Source organism: Festucalex cinctus, chromosome 7, assembly GCF_051991245.1.
Source record: "Festucalex cinctus isolate MCC-2025b chromosome 7, RoL_Fcin_1.0, whole genome shotgun sequence".
In the NCBI taxonomy this organism is placed as follows: Eukaryota; Metazoa; Chordata; class Actinopteri; order Syngnathiformes; family Syngnathidae; genus Festucalex; species Festucalex cinctus.
The window spans coordinates 23063269-23084505 of record NC_135417.1 but is presented as its reverse complement, the minus strand read 5'-3'; the positions used below and the strand labels follow the sequence as shown (position 1 = coordinate 23084505).

At 40.5% G+C, this 21237-nt stretch overlaps 1 protein-coding gene across 4 annotated transcripts in view; it reads left to right on the top strand.

Moving 5' to 3' along the window:
* tshz1 (teashirt zinc finger homeobox 1) overlaps nt 1–9891 on the top strand; it is a 46449-nt gene extending 36558 nt beyond the window's left edge. For all 4 annotated transcript variants that reach the window (XM_077526778.1, XM_077526781.1, XM_077526782.1 and 1 more), the window contains exon 3: nt 5147–9891. In XM_077526778.1, the coding sequence (XP_077382904.1) occupies nt 5147–8682 (3536 nt within the window). In that variant the 3' untranslated portion in view covers nt 8683–9891. The remainder of the gene's footprint in view (nt 1–5146) is intronic.
* Nucleotides 9892–21237: the final 11346 nt, after the last annotated feature.

Sequence of the window (21237 nt, the reverse complement as noted above, 5' to 3'; positions counted from 1 at the left end):
TGTGGGGTTGATCAGCAAGTTTGAAAAAAAACAAAAAAACAAACAATCACCAACTGATCAGAAGATGACAAATTGAATCTCTTTAAACAACTTTGATATTTACTCTACATAGCAAAAACCCATGTATAATTGACATTTTATCACTATAAGCGTTAAATTATTTTATATTTTATGTTTTTCTTAAACCCCAACAGAGAAGTACACAACTTCAACTTCAAGTCAATTCCCCAATTTTACACCCAAAATTGAAACACGTGTTTTGTTTTGTTTTTTTGTTTTTGTTTTATTTGTATTTATTTATTTATTTTATTTTTTTATGTTGGTCCTTACCTTACACATTTCAAACACGTTTTTTGTTTTTGCTTCAATTTTGCTATTTTCATTAATCAGGAAAAATACCTGTTGAAAAGGATTTAGTTGCATACTTAAGGAAATAGCTCAAAACAGTTAATTACTTCTTTAATGAGTGACGTCAAGATCAGTAGAAATTGATTTTTTTTTCTCTGTTCTTAAACTTTCTAACACATCACTCGAACGAATGCCTCCAAGAAACATGGAATTGCACTTATTCAAAGCACAATCAAACTTTATAAGTTCATCTCTTGTCAGGTCAATCCCTCTTGCCAAATTTGGGCCTACATTAACAAAAAAAAAAAAAAAAAAAAACTGAATTAGCGAACAATCTTCTCCATATCAAACGGTTTGTTTAACAATATATGTTGGAAAGCCTTGATTTTGACCATTTAATCAGCTCATTTTGAATTCTCAAAGTAACCCTGATGTTTTGTTGTTGTTGTTGTTTTGTTTTGTTTTTTAATCTTTGAAATAACTGGTCATAATCTTCCTTTGCTGTTTCAAAATAGATGTCAGTCTAAATTTATATTTCTTATACAGATATGTTTTTCCTTAGTTCGATTAGTCGCGGTCAATCCGGGCCAGTGGTCTCTGGGATGACATTGCTCCTTGTGGTGGTTGGCCGTCATTCCTCTCAGTGTGGATGAGCTCCTCCTGGGTGCTTTTCCTCACAGGGTTTCTCTGTGCCCCGCCATGTTGCGGTTTGCGTGTGTGTGTTTGTGGGTACGATCATGGGGATATTGGAGGGAGAAGTGGGTTTTTCTTTTTATTGTATTATTGATGTTTTAATTGTTTAGCATCTTGAGTTGCATTTTAATGTATGAAAGGTGCTATATAAATAGTTTGATTTGATTTCATAAATTCCTTGTATCACCCATTTTTCTTTTTACAAGTTTTTCGAAAGCATTTGTTTACTATAGTTTCCCCCTCTTTATCTTTTTTTCCCCCCTCCAAATTCCTTGATTGGACAGTGTCATACATGGTAAAAAAAAAAAATGTTTCTAAAAATGCATTGTATGAGTCGTTCGTGTCCTCTCCATAAACTTCTTGCCAGTCATGATTCATAAGTTCTGCCTTCAAAGCCATAATTGTTTCTGGTGATTTTACTCTGCTTAACTTATGAGTCTGTCCTTCCATTTTTTATGTTATCATCCTTTTCTAACAAGGCAAAAACTGTAAATGGTCACTTACATCAGTCACTAATAATCCACTTTTCTTCTTCCCATTATCTACATTCGCAAAAATATTGTCAATCAATGTTGCACATTCCTTAGTTTTTTCTGCTAGGTTTTAAAATTAATGGATAGAGACTCAAACTAAACATGGTATTAAATTCTGCAGTCTTCATAATTAGATTTCAACAGATCAATGGTACTCACCTCAAACAAATATCCAATGAATTAAAGAGATGTTAACATTAAATAAATAACATACTGTAACTGTTATTTTTGTTTTGTTTTGTTTTTACATTTTCAGACTTTTTATCAGTTCAAAAAATACACAAATACTATTAGTTTGTGTTGGGATGGTTGAAGGCGTGGAGGCAGAACTTCCACCTCTCAATGCAAACGCTTTTTCCGCTCCCACAACATGAGACAATGCTAAAATAGATTAGCTCAGGCTCACATATACACCATGGCAGCACAGAACAACCCTGAAGTGAACGAGGTTGTGCTGTAATGTCTTTTTTCGTGGCTCCGACCAATGATGTCATTGATTGACTGTCAATTATGACATAGGAGTGGAACATTGATTTTGCATAAAATGCAAAATGTCGGCCGATCTCGATCCAGTCGAACATATCGGTGTAAAGTCTGCTCAACATACTTGATATCTCGCGTCAGTAAGCACGTATGAACCATATGCAGAGACGGTAAACGAGTGATACACTGAGATGCTAATATGTCGCTGTTGTTGCGAGAGTGGCTGGTGGCGGGGCTTGATCGCTGCAGTTTGTGACAGTGAGTTGTGGCACTCTCCTGGCCACGCTGCCGCCTGTCTCCTTGATGGCGGCACGTTCCCAAGCAAAAGTGACAAGCGCTTTGGTGCCCATGCAGATGGCCCTGCTCACAGCCATCACCCTCTCTGCAACCCAAACCGCCAGGGATGCCAGCCCCTGCCCACCCGTAGCCCGCCCCTTCCTACTGCTGTGACATTGCATATGTGCGTCCGGGACACAAATGCACGGTGGGGGCCGAAGGAAGGGGTTTAATATGATTGCAAGTTACAAATCACACATCTTCAAATAGCAGTGATTGAAACGGCACGTTTGATGTGTAGCTCTTAATATTTTTACCTCCTCATTGCCAATTCAGATTTTAACATCCTGTCAGATGAGCATTTCAAATGCGAAGCAGAGATCATTTATTTCAGGCTAACTTTAACCGCGTTTCATCACTAATATACATTTATGGTTTGCAAAACAATCTGGATACTGCCTATGATTTTTACAGATGTCTCTCTGCCACTCTTTTGTCTCGGTGCTTTTGATAGCTCCCTCTTTGTTGTTTCCATGACAACATGGCAGGACAGAAATTGATTGACAGGGATCGTCAAAGGGTTCCCTGGCGACCTGCTCATCGCTCGAAGCCCCTCCTTATTGCAGTCTGTGTTTTGTCACTCATCCACATATTTTTCTCTTTCTCTTTTCCACAATATGATTTCTATATTTCCAACTATTGGGTTTTTAGCTATTTTGGGACTGCAGCTGACATGAATGACTCAGCTAGGTTATTCCTACTGTACAATGGGACTGGCGATGAATGGCTAGCCATTCTGCAGGAGGCATTGTATATTAAATGGCTGATATGCATTGACATCCTCATGCTCTGGAAGCAGGTTGGTGCGGGAAGGCACCCGAACAGGAGACACTCTGCAGATGTGTTGTAGAGAGTACATCACATAATGCTAATCTGCTGTGTTAGGGATTTTCAGGAGTTTTAGAAACTGTCTCAGTCTCAGTCTGTCAGTGGGATTGAAGCGCAGCCAGGTTCTCCTGTAGTGCTCTCATTTCACTGAAATCCTGTCAGGCATTTGGGGGGGGGGGGGTAAGTTGCTCATTTGGAGAAGGGTGTATCAGCAGCACACAGAACACTCTCGATTTATAGACAATATTATGGTTGGAGTCTCGTTTGCACTGTAAGAGCAGCTAAGTATGCGCTGCATTTGTGAAGGTGAGCATGCGGGCTAACGTGCATTCCCAAACCGATGCGCTCAAATGCACATCATCACATAGTCACAGAGCATGGTGCAGCTGCTCACTACCCCCACCTCATCCACCCATCTCCTCTCAGGCAGCAGTAAATGGTGCCAGTGTATATATATCAGGTATTATGTCCACTTAGATTATGATATGACAGGTTAGCGTGCCGTTTGAAGCTGACAGCACATCTGTTTCATCAGGAAAGATTGATACTGGCATCTAGGACACACATCTCACCATGCAGGAAGGAGATAAAGGAAGAAGCTAGGGGGCTGTCTTTCCTGTCTCCCTGCCGCTCTCACCCTCTCTCTTTTTTTCTTTCTCCCGTTTCTACTTACTCCCCCTTCTCGCCAAGAAAACCCAACACCTCATGCTTACTACTTCTTCGCTCCCCGTGTCTACTTTTCATTCACGTTTTCCGCAAACCATTTAATGTCATTCTTGATGTTGCTTGCAGTGTGCTTTTTGCCCCTGCCCGCTAGCTTATGTACTTGAATATTTGCTCATTTTTACAATGTATTGCCAGTCTGCCCCACACTCTTCTTAACAATCACGAGCAGCAGTCTGATTCCAAATAACATTGTTTTGTCAGTTTCTGTGCTTATTATCTCAAATGGGAGTGACCTTTAGCTTGGTTGACTGGGTTAGGAAAAGCTGCAGTACCTTCCAATTAGTGTTTTTTTTTTCTCCTCTCACCAGATCAGTTGCATAATCTTAACATTTGAGGAGTTGAACTTCATGGACTGGATGATTGAGAGGCAATAAAGCTTAGAGGATAGAAAAACAAAGAGTAAAAAAGGGAGTTGGATATCCAAGCATGCAGCTGACTAACAAGGTCAAACAGCCAGTCATTTCCCGGGAAACATGAGGCATGTGTGAAGGAATAGGGAGTTGGGTAGGAAAAGGACAACTGTCAGAAGCGCGGTGATTTATATTTCCCCTCTGAGGCTTTTTTCACCACACGCTTTCAGAACCACATGTGTGTAAAATACAAAGTCATGCATGCATACATGGAGACACAGACGTACAATTGCAGCGGTTCATATTAAAAGGGCTACATTTTCCATTTAGTGTTAGATTTGTGTATTTTTGTCACAGTGTTAAAGCCCGTACCCCACTCAGCGGCAAACGTTTGCGAGTGTTAGCGAGGGTAGTGGATATTGATTTTTCATCAGGGCTCATTCATGTTCGCAAACTTCAAAACTTCCTTGCGACAACAAAAACTGTTGGTGAACGTCTTTGCAGCCTTGAACGAACCCTGACATGAAATCAGCATTGGTTACCATCATAAATAAATGATCTTTTGCTTGTGTAGCGCTTTTGAACCTATTAAGGCACTCAAAGAGCTTCACACTGACTTTGCATTCACCTACTGAGAATGCAGCAACAGGAAGAACTGGGGGTTCGGTATGTTGCTCAAGGTCATGTCTACATGGTCAAAACGGCCAGGGATCGGACCCTCTGCCACGCAGCCATGCCATGCCGTCGCAAACATTCGCAGACGTTTGATACGGTCTTAATGTACGATTTAGTTTCACTATTCTTATCTAATTTCATTTCTCCAATCTGTGTCTTCTGTCTGTGCTACAGCATACATGCCTGAAGATGAACTTAAGGTGCCCGCTCAAGAGGAGGAAGAGCACCTCCAGGATGACGGCCTCTCATTAGACGGTCAGGACACTGAATTTCTGTGCAACGAGGAAGAGGAGGATGTAGAAGGAGGCCAAGCACCTAGTTACAGAGACTCTCCCCTCAGCAATGGCACCAACCCCGATGCCGGCTATGGGTCCCCGCTTAGCGACGCCAGTGACAGACTTACAGACTTTAAAAGTACCTCCTCTCGAGACGGTCACGAGAAGGAAGGTACACCCTTGCCCTTCTCGCCCAACAATGGCCTATCTTTCCAAGACAGCTTGGCTCAGATGAAAGCCGTCTATGCAAACCTCATTTCAGATGCCTCTTGGTCCAGCATTACAATGGATATCATGAAATCCAAGTCTGCTGTAGCTGCCAGTGTAAACAGTACCCTCAGCACTTCAGAAGCTGCCTCCTCTGCTCCGGTTTCTACAGCAACGACGACGACCACAAACAAGAGCAATGGGGTCAACATAGTCACCAGTCATCACAACGGCAGGGGCTCCAGCACCGCTGTCAGCCACACTGGAACCACTACTGTTAACACGAATGGCACAGCAGCTAGCTCTGGTAGCATCCACAATGCAACCAGCAGCAGCGGGAGCAGCAGTGGCGGGACTAATAACGGCAGTGGTGTGGCCTATGACTGGCACCAGGCAGCACTTGCGAAGACTCTTCAGCAGACCCCCTACCATCTTTTGCCAGAGCCTAGCCTTTTCAGCACAGTGCAGCTCTACCGTCAAAACAATAAGCTGTATGGCTCCGTATTCACTGGTGCAAGCAAATTCCGCTGTAAAGATTGCAGCGCTGCCTACGACACTCTGGTCGGTTTGACAGTTCATATGAACGAGACCGGCCACTATCGAGATGACAACAAGGACAAAGAGGAGGATCAGGGAAAGCGCTGGTCCAAACCCCGCAAACGCTCCCTGATGGAGATGGAAGGCAAAGAGGACGCTCAGAAGGTGCTGAAGTGCATGTACTGTGGCCACTCGTTTGAATCTCTGCAGGATCTCAGCGTTCATATGATCAAGACCAAGCATTACCAGAAAGTGCCTCTCAAAGAACCAGTGCCAGCCTTGGCCACTAAACTGGTACACTCATCCACTAAAAAACGAGCAATGCAAGATACTATCATTTCCCCTTGCTCTCCAGAGTCTGTCCATACTGGTGGCGGGGGAGGCAATTTGTCAATTGGTGATATTAGTAAAGATGCAAAATCAGCAGCTAATCCCTATGTAACAGCAAACAACCGGTACGGCTACCAGAATGGTGCCAGCTACACATGGCAGTTTGAAGCACGAAAAGCTCAGATCCTGAAATGCATGGAGTGTGGTAGCTCTCATGATACGCTGCAACAGCTAACTGCTCACATGATGGTCACAGGTCACTTTTTGAAAGTCACAAATTCTGCATCCAAGAAGGGGAAACAACTGGTGTTTGATCCTGTGGTGGAAGAGAAGATTCAGTCCATCCCACTGCCGCCTACCACCACCAGACTCCCTGTACCTGGTAGTATTAAGTCTCAGCCAGTGTCCCCTGCCCTCTCCTCAGGCTCAGAGGAAAAGAGGGAAGTGAGTGAGGATGAGAAAGTTGAGAGTGGGGAGCCAGTGGAGAAAAAAATCAAGGAAGAGAGAGATGACTCGGGTGAGAAAGTTGAGACTGACACCACATCTTATAAATATCTTCGAGAAGAAGATCTGGAGGAAACTCCTAAAGAAGGTCTAGATATTCTTAAATCGCTTGAAAACACAGTGTCAAGCGCCATTAGCAAGGCTCAGACAGGCACTCCAACTTGGGGTGGATATCCGAGCATTCATGCAGCTTATCAGCTGCAAGGTGCTATAAAGAGCTCGACTACTGTTCTGCCCCCCACCGTCCAGAGTGTCCAGATGCAGCCAATGTTTAACAGTGGACTTCGAGGGCTTGTGAGTGACCCCAATTCAGTCATCCACTCGCCTCGGAGCCCTTCTTCTCCTACTCCGCTCAGGAGCAATGTCACTGCCATGGAGGAGCTGGTAGAGAAAGTGACAGGGAAAGCTGCTTCTGTAAAGAAAGAAAAGGAGGAGAAGATGGTGAGCGTGGAGCGAGCCCGACCCCCTTCGTCGGTAAAGTCCCCCTCTCCTTCACTGAGGGAGCAGAGAGAGCAACTGCCCTCTCCAAATGACCTCATTGCAGATAAAGCATCTGGTATGAGAAGTACCAGTCCGGGTAGCGTAGAATCCGAGCTTATCTGCAAGAAAGAGCCGAAAGAAAGTCTTGTGGATGTCTACAACATTTCAAAGACTGGACCCGAGGCGTGCCAATCGCCGGTGACTAACGGCAACAGTCTCGGCATCATTACTGATCACTCACCAGAAAGTCCTTTTGTCAATCCTCTCAGTGCACTCCAGTCAATCATGAACACACACCTGGGTAAGGCCTCCAAAGCAGTCAGCCCGGCAGCAGACCCACTGTCCATGCTTTACAAAATCAGTAACAGCATGATGGATAAGCCAGCCTTCAACCCAACACCTCAGGGCAAAACCGTTGAGCCCATCAACCACTTTCCTTTGTATGAAAACAATGACCAACCCATAGACCTGAGTAAAAACAAGTCTAAAACTACCAATAACAGTAAGAGTAACAATAACAACAGCAGTAGTGTGGTCAACAATATTGTAAATGGTAACAAACCTATTCTTAGCATGCCTGAGACAGTCTCTCCTTTGAGAGAGAATGCTCTAATGGACATCTCTGATATGGTAAAGAACCTCACCGGGAGACTGACCCCCAAATCGTCAACGCCCTCCTCAATCTCAGAGAAATCAGATGCTGATTGCAGTGCGTTTGAGGATGCGCTCGAGGATCTCTCCCCAGTGCAGAAGAGAAAAGGGAGACAATCCAACTGGAATCCCCAACACCTCCTTATCCTGCAGGCACAGTTTGCCTCCAGCTTACGGGAGACCCCGGAAGGCCGCTACGCTATGACTGACCTCGGGCCTCAGGAAAGGGTCCACATCTGTAAATTCACAGGCCTCTCCATGACCACCATATCCCACTGGCTCGCTAATGTCAAGTACCAGCTGAGACGGACTGGTGGCACCAAGTTTCTCAAAAACATGGACTCGTGCCAGCCTGTGTTCCTCTGTGGCGACTGCGCTTCCCAGTTCAGGACTCCCTCCTCCTATATCAGCCACCTGGAGTCCCACTTGGGATTCAGCTTGAAGGACCTGTCCAAACTGTCAACTGAACACCTACGGGAGCAGCAGGCTGCCTCAAAGGTGATCACGGACAAAATGACATTCGGCAGTTCCCTGTCAGCCTTGACTACGCCAGAGGACGACATTGGCTCCGTGTACCAGTGTAGACTTTGCAATCGGACATTCGTCAGCAAACACGCAGTCAAGTTGCACCTCAGTAAAACCCATGGCAAGTCTCCCGAGGACCACCTGGTGTTTGTTACAGCTTTGGAGAAACTAGAGAAACTTGACAAAATGGAGTCAGTTTAAGGAGGGTGTCATTGAGAAGAGACATTGACTGACTAGAATTTCATTGCACTAAAACAACATTGTCCACAGTTACTGCACTGGGCCGAACTGAGCCAACAGAAAACGGGGGAGGGAAAAAAAAAAAAAAAAAAGTCTTATTTTCTGTTGTAATGAATGCCTGACTGGACCATATTGATATTTGTTTTGCCAAACTTTTTTTTAAATACTTATTTCGTAAGATATTTATATGCTGTTTGTCTTATCTGTGCATGTATTTTAGTGACTCAAGGTTAAACAATGATTTTAATATTCTCATGGCAAAAACACAACTACTGTGTCAATGATAAAAGTAAAAATGCATTGGAAGAATGGTATTATGTACTATACTTGACGTGAAGAAGAAAATTAAATGTATACACCAAAAATAATTAAAGATACCCCGAAAGACTGAAGTAGCACCTTAGGCTTTTGAATTTTGCGTTTGTAAAAAGGATAATAATTATGCGTTCCTTCATTGAAACGTTTTGAAGAAGAATGGCCTGCTTTATTGTATTAAAAAAGATTATATGAACATTTGGAACAACTGAAAATGCTGCTTCCAGTGAGTCAAAAGTGGCCATTTTATGCAAGTTTGCTCATTAAAAAAACAAAAACAAAAAAAAAACTTTCCTTGTTGTGAAGTATCACCTATTGTTAAATTTACTTACTATGATTGTTTCTTTTTCACTTTTCCTCTTTTTACCGGTGTTGCTTTCAGCTGTTAAGAGAACAGTTGTAAATGATTACCTGTGAAATATCAGTACTCCCATAAGACATATCTCATCATTTGAAATGACTCTGCAGTCTTTGTATCTTAAGGTCTGTGCATTCTCTAACTTTTATATTGTCATTTTATATACTAAAATGGTTACAAACAAACAAAAAAACAGATTGTGTACATAGATATATGCTGTGTAGAGTTACAAAGTCTTTTTTTTTAAAGAAAATACAAATTCAGCTTCTTTGGCTTGGTTTACAGAAATGATTTTAATTATACTTGCATCCGATTTGATGCATGAAATGGTGTGGAAAATAAATAAGCGATGCACAATGACTATACATTTCAATGTTTTATCAACAATATTGTAAAAAACAAACAAACAAACAAACAAAGAAATGTTTTTAGCGCCGGTTAGATTGTTTCTTTTCTTTCTCAATTGTAAAATAAACCCCAAAGCAGTTGTTAAGTCATACATTTGTGGTTGTGTATTTATTTTTCATAATGGTGCATTGTGTACATTAAAATGCTCTGTAGCGTCCTCTTTGCTGCACATTAAAGCAATCACAGTAAAATCCAGTCCTAGCCCAGCGTAATACATTTTTCCACCCGCTTTTTCACATGCTCAATTCTTCCCAAATGCTCTTGATATTTTTTTCTTGTGCAACACATCTATTTTTCTCTTTACAGCATTTAAGAGAAAAAGAACTGATGACAGAGCTGCATCATACCACCAATGATTGTAAAAAATGATGAAGATGAAAGGAATGATAAGCCAGTCAGAGTGCCAATTGTGTGCAGAAACTCATGCTCCGCTTGTGACTGGCCTCTGGAGGGCCTGCTCTGAAGAGCCACTGTTTTATTTATTGACAACAGTGTATTTACTTTAGCCTGTGATGATCCCATCAGATGAGCGTCGCTTTTGCTTGACATCGTCAACATGACTGGTGACGCAGAATAAAACAAACAAACAAACAAACCCAAATATATACAAAATGCTGTTTTTTTCACTTTTAACTCATTCACTGCCAGTCATTATAGAAAATTTTTACATTTCCAATACTCACGTGATATTACATTCAATAATTATATATAAACCGAATCTACCAAATAACAGAATAGACTCCCTACTTTTTGTCCCGTCCCGTTCTTTTATAATTGACAGCAGAAAAATGTAGGCTTGCCAAAATACAGCCATTTCTCCCATGGACTCTGAAACTGTGTTTATTTCCTATAAAATGGGGCAATGATGTCATCTACCGGTGGTTGGGCATCAGTAAAGTTGTTTCCAAGTTTGATATTTACAGTGGAGCATGCTCAGATTCGCCCCCATTTAGCACCGCTCTAAAAAATACAATTGACAAGTATACTTGTCAAAGGCAGTGAATGAGTTAATGTGGTTTTGTGGCAGCCATAAAATTATTAAGAATCAGATACATAACTATTGATACATTCATTTGGTGTTTGAAACAACACTACAGAGTTGTCAGCAAAAACTGATAGTGAATAGAGTTAACACCAAAGACTTACTGTGGGTGTTTGTTTTTGTGCAACTTTTTTTTTTTCGTGTATCAATCTAAAATCTGTTTAAATAAATAGGCATTCTTGTGAATTTATTCTGATCAAATAGCGTAAACTTGTGCATTTGGCAGTGAATTTACAATAGCGTAAATTGAAATTAGAGAGAGACTCGAAACTGTCCATAGTTGTGACAAGTCCAGGGTGTGCCGCATCTCAAACCCATTGTCAGCTAGGATGACTCATGATGAAGACAAGCAGTCCTGTTCAAAATGAGATCAAAATTCAAACAATAGTGAAATACATCTTAAATTCAAAGTGGGTAAAATAAACAAAAAGAATTGCAGAATAAACAAGTGAATGAAGTCGGTTTTGAATAAGTGAGTTTTAGTCTAAAATAAGTCTAAAACATGCGCAGCTGCACGCAAGTTTCTAATGCCACCTTATCATGAAACAGACATCCAGTATATCGTTTGCAATACAGTATACTATAAGCATCTGTCTTGCATTCACATTTGATGTACAGGGTATCTTGTTTATTTTATTTATTTATTTTTGAGGACTCAATTGGAAGTATAGCAGTGACTTCAACATTCAGCTTTAGATCGAGCGGAGCAGGAGTTGTTTGAAACACTGACCTCCCAGTGACTCCTGCCCAAAGCTAGTGTACGTTTTGAAGTTTTCTTCTCGCAGCATGCTCGTAGGTAAACCGTCTGGATCAGGAATTTGATCTCTCATCTCACCCTCATGTCTCAGGTTTCTGATAAAGTGCTTACAGTTGGCAGCCTTGATATGATTGAAAATAACCTGCAGTGTTATGACTTCTCGCATTCACAACTTGTCTCACGTTGGCTCAGTCACACACACGCATACATACACTAACTACTCCAGCTGTTTTAGCGTGAGCGTCTTTGTGCATTTACACACTCCTTGATCGGGCTTCACCTCACTGTGTTGATACAAGGATTCTGTGACAAAGGAAACACAAGAGGGGGGCAGATTAGCCTCGCTGAAGGATTCCGCTTCCTAAAAAAGCGCTGCTTTAGTTGGGTTCTAAAACAAATAAGACAGATAAACAAGCAACATTTGTAGGAGATAGTGTTGACTGCAAAACCTTTGCAGGTTTAATGCACCACAGCTAAAGCTATAATTTTGCTGTGGCGTCAGATAGCTGCTCTTCTTTGCTTTGTTAGAGATCAGGGCAGTGTTTCCTATGCGTATTCTATGTAAATTACATGCGATAATCGCCGTGCGTGGCACAATGCAGGTTCCCGTGGTGCTAGCGGAAACGGCGAGTAGATAACGCAGCCTGGGAAGATTTGCATAGCCTTTTGTGTTTTGGGCGCTGCTGAACGTGAGCCCTGAGGATTGCTGGGGCTTTCCTCAAGGTTTTGTTGAAGTAAATGCCTGCTTCCTCACAGGGCCGTGAGCATTATGTACAGCAGACAGTGCTGGGTGGGGACGGACGGCACAAACACAATAACAAAACTAGCGAGTCTGGTGAGAACATGAGGAATGAGATGAAGTCCCTTTAGGTGTGACTCTTCCTAGAAAGAATTCAGGTAGGATTCAATGCTGCTATTCAGAACGTTATTGGACCCAAAGAGCCATGTAATCTGGTCAAGATAATGCACAAGAAGTGTCACTCAGATGTGAAGGTGAGCCACAGAGGGCATGTTAATCCGTGCCGGCTCTTTTCTCAGAGGCGCTGAAGCTTCAAGGTGCGCATTATCGTTAGCGTACTTTTTGCTCTGAGAAACGCCCCTCTGTTTTTTAAAGTCTTTTCCTTTGGTTTCATATGCTCTTGCTTCTGGCGTGCATATGATAACGACGTGATGATCATTGTCACGATGAAACAAAGAAAAAAGCTCCCACTGAGCATCTCGCTGCATGTGTGCAGTCTGTAAAACCTCCAACTTTGCGCAGAACCCCGACACAGTTTAATACCCTTCCAAAATGCTTCAAACCAAACAAACAATGTCTGACAGAGAATCAACAAAGAACGCAACAACGGCTAAGAGACTTTGTTCTGGATCGGAAACTAAAGTCTGGGAAATCTGTTTGGCTCGTGATATGCTTCATTGTGGAAATTGCATTCTGGGAGAAGTTATCAGTATTCACATGTTCTACCTGCCTCAGTCTATTTTTATGTTGATTTAAGTCAGCTTGTGGACTTGATTCAATTATGTTGCCAAGCCTCGCTCTGTAAAAAATGTGGAGGAGACACTAGAGACGGGCGCGCCGCTGTTTTGGAGGCAAAAAAAAAAAAAAGTGTCTTTGGATCTACTGCACTTGTTTTTAACAGCGTTTCAATTAACTTGAATGTTTTCATTGTAATAAAAGCTTCCGAAACAACAACCATTAAACACTGAAATCATAATACAACCCTCCGCTAAAGTTTCACCGCAACAGATCCTTATTTGACTTAACAACATTCAATACTGCAAGAGACATAATTAATTGCAGAATTTAAATAACATTTAAAACTGTACATCTATCTTAATACGCATTCCAACACCATAAAATGGAACCTCCACAGCGGAATGCTTCTAAAGTTGGACCATTCAAACATCAAATACATCACAAAAGTCACACAAAACTTGGAGGTCAAAAGGTCATCATGCAAGACAACACCAAATCTTGTTTGACGCCATCTAAAAAGATAACTCCTTAAGTCACCAATGTTAGGGATGTTCGATACTTTTTAACTTTCTTTACACTCTTAAAGCCGCTGGGTTAAAGGTAATCCAAACTGGCTGAAATAACTAAACCAGTGCAGTGTAAGCAATACTATTTAATTACAAGCTTTTCCTAAGGAGAAGAGCATCTTTCCCCAGTCATGGGTCACCACAGCAAGTCACTTGCATGATATGTTAGGCACAGTTTTTACACCGGAATGCCCTTCCTGACGCAACCCACACATTTTCAGTGGGCGAGCTGTGTCCAGACGTTTTCTCAGAATGTTACATTAAATTTACTTCAACTTCAGTATCCAACAAAACGGTCTAAAATGGTGACCAGCTTCAGCTCTTCTGTCTACCCAAATACAATCTTCAACCCAATATTCTGGCTCAAAATAATTAACCCAACCTTAGTTAAGTCGTTCAAGTATATCATTAATTCATTATTTATGTTTATAATGATTAATTTATTAAAAGTTTATTATTAATTTACTTATTTCCTTACCTACTTGTGATATTTATTAATTTATTTTGTGGGGGGGGTTTTGTACCTGTTTTTACTGAATAACTGATTTTTGATTCCATTTATAGCACTTTGTAGGTATGCAGCGTTGGTTGTTTTAAAACCCATTCTAATCAAAATCCACAGCTACCCAGAGAGTGGGTTAAGAAAACAAACCAGACTTTTTTTTGTGTGGAAATTTTTATAAAGTATAATATAGAGAGTTATTTTTATCATTAAAATCGCATTTGGACGATGTTTTGTTTTTGAGGGGGCTGAAACAAATTTCCATTCATTTCAATGTGGAAAGATAATTTGAGATTCGAGTGTTTTGAGTTACAAGCTTGGTCGCAGAAAAAAAAAGTCATATCTCAAGGTAGGCTACTGCTCATAGTAACGCAATATGCTTTTTATATTTACTTGAGTTTTCCTGTTAACTCTTTTACTGCCACATGTTATCAAAAAAAAACTTTAATATGACAAAGGTTTTGATCATTCGCATCATTTTGGAAAACGTTCTATTTATCAGATACCGTCATGTTTCATTGTAATTTCATAGACCGGCAGCCCATTGAAAAGAGATACAATGTTGCTATCTGCTGACCATAGTTATTGAGTGTTTTTGATTCCACAACCCATTGACCAGGCAGCGCTGCACTTAGATGTAAAAAAATGTAGTTGGCGTGATTTAACGTTTATGGCGGCATACATCGTGATTTTACTAATCACTATTAAACGTTTTTCGCGGTCAAAGAGTTAAGAAGAAACTAACTTTTACTCAATTACACTGAGCTGCAGTACATTCTGTTCCGCTTTTGGTTGATCAGAGTGTTTCTCCTCAGCTGCTGTTTCAGCTATCCAACGGAATCTCCAGTGACGTTTCTACGGCTCCATTTCACTAATTAAATGGTACCAGGCAGTCACAAAAAAAGTCTTCACCACCAATGTGACTCATTTACGTGACGAATGGTGGAAATAAAATGGAGAATACTGCGGCGTGTGATCCGCAGCCACAAGAGGCACAACAGTCGTGGCCTTTGTCATTCCATGTTTACATTTCCGACTTGGGAAAATCAGGCTCACATTAACCAAGTGTCCAGTGCGTTTGCTTACATATGTTGTAGGGCAATTAAAAACAATTGCAAGACCTAAGCAATTTGGTTAATATTGAACCGTTTATTTTCATAATAACAAATATCACGTAATAATGTGATGCTAAGGCTGATGTAACAATAACAGTGTGATGAAAAATGTTTTCTTTTCTTTGATGGACAGGCTGCAGTTTCTCTGGATGGTGTGTTGTTTGAGTGGGAGGGCTGTTTTGACAGAGTAATGTTTTTCAGGCTTATGGATGTCAGAGATCATTTAAGCGGCATTAGTTCTGATCAGGTCGTGGGTGAGAATTGAGGTGTGTGTTGCCATCCAAGGTTGGACAAACATGGTGTAAAGTGGAGTGTGTATTATCGGAATTATACACAACAAGCCGTGTAAAATGAACGTAACAAACATTCTGTATTAAAGTGGAAGTACTTGGTCTAATGAGATGTCCATAGCTTACAATCATCTTTATTTCAAAGATTCATAAGCTTTTGTATTATTCAGCGTGTATACTGTATGTGCTATTCCATCAGTGACCTCTCAGGATTAGATTTGAATATGAGAACTACCATTTCCCTGTCATTTCCTATTTCAAATCAAAGAGGTCAACATGGAAAATGTCTCCAAACCAATTTGTGTTTCAAAAAGGCCCTAGAGAAATAGTGGCTTGTGTTGTGTTTGATATGCACAAAGACACTTCTCCCTTATCTATCTTTTCTGAGCAAAAGAGAAGGAGATGGAGGGTGAAGTGCTCCAGGAATCAGTGCTGCCTCTATGAGATATGACACAGCTTGATTTTGATCATTGACATTTGCTTTTTCATGCATTCCGAAAAACAAAGCCTGCCTTCCATTAAGGAATTATTCAAATGACCTTCAACAGTGCATGTTTTCCTACAGTTTTGTTGCGGGAATATGAGAACACATACTGACATCTCAATTACTTATGCAAGGCTCAGAGTAGGCCCAGTGGATGCAATCACCGTGTGTGCAATCCTCAGTCACTCCGAATCACAGAGGCTCCCGGACAGACACACATAATTCAGACAAGTCAGACAGGATTTGCATACAAAGACTACACGAAGTAAATAAATAAATAAGTAACGCACCATCTTGAGGGGGGAGAGAAGCGAGATTTTTAAGGGCAGGGGATAGTGATGGAAGAAGGGGAGCCAAGTAAATTGTTTTAAAAAGACCTCAAATGGGATGTTTTTTATGCTACACAGAGATAATATTTGCAGACATAGATATTAAAAGACAAGGCTTGATTTTTTTTTTTTTCTTTGCGGAGCAGTTTTGCGAATCAATGACTTCATTTGAGAAATAATTTAATAATTTTGTGGAGCAAATTATTTTTATTTTCCTGCACGTTCATCCCAGGGACCTAAGGCAAGGGTTTAACAATGAGAATATGACAATATAACAAATAAACTATTGGTTTTCCTTTTTATACAATAAAGTGTTTTTATTGCTTAAATTAACATTGTGCATAACAGCAAACTATATATTCTTGTCTAGAAGCAAAGCTAAATTGATCAAATAAAAATGAAGACCTACTGTACTGTAATTTGAGAACATTAATTGTTCAGACTTCAAAATCAAAACTAAGGACTCTATTGTGATTGTGAAAACAAACAAATACTGACATTGTAAATATGTTATACTACTTGTATATTATTCATTTATTCATTTTCCAAACCACTTAATAATATATTTTTAAGCTTCGGCCATTCCTCCTGGTTGACGTACAGTGTAGTGTAGCGTAATTTATTTCTGTTTCCGGTTCTGTTTAGCACGTAAACTTTCCCTCCGCAGTCCAAACACTTAATTTGCCTGCTATTTTGTTGTTCAAAGTTGGATGTTCTCCACCTTAAAGCCAGATTTCTGTAATGGAGTCAGTCACCACAAACACTTATTTTCAGTATTAAAACATGTTAGCTGACCGTGTCCGTAGCTTAGCAATTAGCAAGGCTTTAATTTTTGTCCTTGTCACCCCTTTGTAAGAATGATACATGTCAGAACAAAAGTATCTTATTCATCACCATGAAGGGGATGATTACTGACTCAGGAGCGAATCTGTAACATGTTTAACCACACGAGGAGCTGGCGTAGCTTGCGATAGCTAGCTGGTTGTGGCGTAAGTAGAACTGAGTTTGCCTCGACGGTCAATCATAGGTGTAGGTGATGTAAGCGCATTGCAGCTACCTTAACAAGCGTGTGTCCATCATAGTGAAGCTTTTTGGGAAAGTCTCCGTAGTTCAGTGATTCTCAGTTTTGCTATTCAATGTGTTTTAATGAGGTGCAAAATCCAAATTTTGACCTGCAAATGTGATGCGAAACCATTTATTTCAAGCCTTGAAAATATTAGAAACTTGGTAGCCTATATGTTTATAGGGGGGAAAAAAGTCAGTGGTCTTACACACCAGACTAGCTATTATTATTGACCATCTTGATTCCTATAAAAACATTTTTTTTTCCCCCTTCAGACCCCTCTGGAGGTGACACGCTGTCTTGTCGCCTGGTGATGGGTAAAGGGTGTTAGAGGAGTGGGCGACGGGGTTGCTGGGGCAGGCGGGAAGACGGGGCGGGGTGCATCGGAGGCTAACCCAGCATCACGTCATTAGCGTCGCGCGACGGAGACGCAGGGGCACCCTGACACATGTCACGGACAGCCAGCCGAGAGCCCACGTATGAGGCTGACACGCTGCGCATAATTTATCCCTGACATGATCTGCATGCCGAGTTGTTGATCTGTTGTGTTTGGTTTGGACATGGGTGCTCTGGCAGGGAAGGCAGGGTGGGTGGGTGTTGATTATGCGTGGGGTGGGGGGCACAAGGAGGAGGGTGAGGGTGAAGAGGTGGCAGGATATGTGTGTATGTGTATGTTTAGCCGGGGCGCTGGGAGCGTCTTGGTGTAGCAGACACTGAAGGGGCGACACGTTTGTCATGTCCACTGAGAAGCTACATAAGCAAGTGAATTCAAATACACTAATACAGACAGACACTTTTTTTTTTTTTTTTTTTTTTAACAAACAGTCACTTTATTCACGATGTTGAGTCACAGCCGTAATCTTGTGATTCAAGACATCTGCTCATGAGTGAGTGACTAATACCGTTGAATTGACCCACTGTCATTTTATTGGATGATTGTTCTCCAATGCTGCAGTGTAGTATTAACACGGCTGCCACCGCTTCACATTATTCTTGCTCCACTGATTCTATAAAGCATTTCACAATAAATGTGAGTATGTGCCGATATGTTTGAGGAAGAAACGCAGCACTGAATTTGCATGACCATAAAGTCAAGGTTTAATTGGAAATGGTGAATGGATGTGGGTGTGTCTAGGTAAGTAATTAACATTGTAATGAGAAGTGGTTATGTTTAGGTTTTAGTGATAGTTGTGAATCACGCTGTTTGTGTGGCTCGCTCATCTATTGGAGAAAAGCTCATCAACCCTCAGCTCCTCCTGCGCCCCTCCTTCTTTTGCTCGTTTACATGAATTATGCATATGACCAGTCTCGTTAGAAAAGCCCCTCCCTCGTCATTCTCCTAATCCCTACTGTTGCCGAGGTAACCAGATTAGACATCGCTCTGAGGTGGAGTACGGGCCCTCGGGCCTTTTTTGTTGGCAGACCGCATCCAGGGAAGGCATGGATAGAGATAGGGAGGTTCTACAAGGCCTGTAGGTCACTTGTCCACTATTATTATGAGACTGGTTGGTTGATGGAGATATGATGCTCATTTCCTCTGAATTGTTTGCCATTAAATGTTGATTCAAAAAATAAATTGAGAAGGAATGCAGTGGCACTATTTGAATGGCGTTCTGCTGTTCATCTCCTGGAAAAAAACAAACAAACAAAACAACATTTAACAGACACAGAGACACCGGCTTTCTACACGCACGGAAAAAGAAAGAGATTTATTCATATTATTTATTTTTATTTATATTTAGTAATTAACTTCAATTTACACTGCACTGTTTAGTGTTTGTCTTTTGTCTGTTTGGTATGGGATCGGGGTACACATTGTAATGCCGCAACAATTTCCTATGTGTTTCTACACAAACGGCCTAATAAAGCAATCGTGAATCTTGAACACATGAATGATAGATGTTGATCAAGTAGTTCATTATTGTGAGGTGCTTTGAAACAATTGAGGCTGTTGACCATTTATGGATAAATTAGTCAGTTAGTCAAGCAAACCAGATACAGTCAGAAGAGACTGCAATAAAATCTATAGAATGCAGAACATGTTTCAAATAAGTAATTGTCATCATTTATTTCCATTGATAAGGTGATTTGTTGTTCGTTCTGTTTGTTTTCTATTTTCAGATTTGCTATTTACTGTTGCTTATTCAATGGTTATTATTTTTGCATGACCAAATCTTTGTGTAAGAAAAAATAAATAAAAATCCCCATGTTGCTGTTACAAAGTACATTAAATGGATAAGTAAATACTGACTAAAGTCTGGTAACATTGTTTATCTGTGAAAGACCCCAAACGTGATATCCATCAACCCATCCATTTTCTTGACCGCTTACTCCTCGCGGGGGTCGCGGGGGGTGCTGGAGCCTATCCCAGCCGGCTTCAGGCAGTAGGCGGGGTACACCCTGAACTGGTTGCCAGCCAATCGCAGATGTGAATATATATTTTAAGAAAAAATAATAATCAGGCAGTTTTGTTCATACTGTTCTTTGTGCTCCAGGACTTTTTTTCCCCCCCACACAGCCACTGTGGCTGGTGGTTTCCTAGAATTATTAGTCTGGCAGCATTTTCAATCGCCACAATTTTTTGTTTGATAATAGGGCTCATGCACAACCATATTCTGCATTCGGTAAAACACGTTGCAGGTTGGAGCAATTCCTTCCAATGACTGGAGGATCCCTATGGCAGGAAAGCAAATGCAAAAATATTCAATATCTATTTTTTGTTTTGCACAAGATGTTTGAAAGAGTTACCAAGGATGACAGATGTCAGGTCTACGCTTCCTTTTAGTATTATAAATGATATGCTGTACATTTATTTAACTTTTGTCCAAAGAAATCAACTTGAAAGAAAACAAAATTTCAAAACAAAATACAATTTTTTTTAAGTTTGTGTTCAGTCTCAAGCTATCGAACGATTACATTTTTAGTCATATTAATCACATCTCAGAATTTTGATTAATCACGATTAATCACTTAATAAAAAGGCTCTTTATCAACATTTTTTCCACCAAATTTGAAGAGAATGTCTTCCACATCTTTTGATCCATCATCTTCCTCTTTTTCTAATCAGTAAATTACTTACACCATTTAAAATGTATAAAAAATGACCCCAATAGTTTGACATGAACAAATATTCTAAATGTCATACTAAAACATTTATTAAATGCTTTCATGCATGCAGTTCCGTTTATTGCTCAAACACAACCTGTGCTACCTTTAACGTAACCATCCACTGTCAAAATGTGTGTTCAAAATTAATAGTGTGATTAATCTGCATTAATACATGATTAATGCGAAATATTTTTTGTGATTAATCAATGAGTTAACTCTTTAAATTTGACAGTTCAGATCATCATCTTATCAGTCCGAAGTTATCAGAGCGCACACAGGAAGTCTGCTAACCTGTTTTTCCGAGTTTGGTCACATGATGTTTGTGTGTGATGTGTTACGTTGAATATGATTAAAACTGACTATAACATGCAAAAGTTCACCTAAACTACACCATTTTAAATGTAAATGACTCATTTGCACACTCAAATAAAGACTAAATACGTGTTTAACGCTACAGGTAATGATCAAGTATTCATCGTTAATAGTAGGTGTGTATATGGTTGCACTACTTTATTTAAAATATGCTTCTTTAATTAAGCTTCGTTCCATGTTTTTTGTTTTTCAACCTCAGCAAGATAAAACTATCAGCCCTGTTTGAGTTTATTTTTATTTATTTATTTTTTAATGCTACCAACTTAACACAAATTGACTTATGTCAAGACTAAATTAGTTTTTACGTTAAGTTAAAAGGTAGAGCCTGAA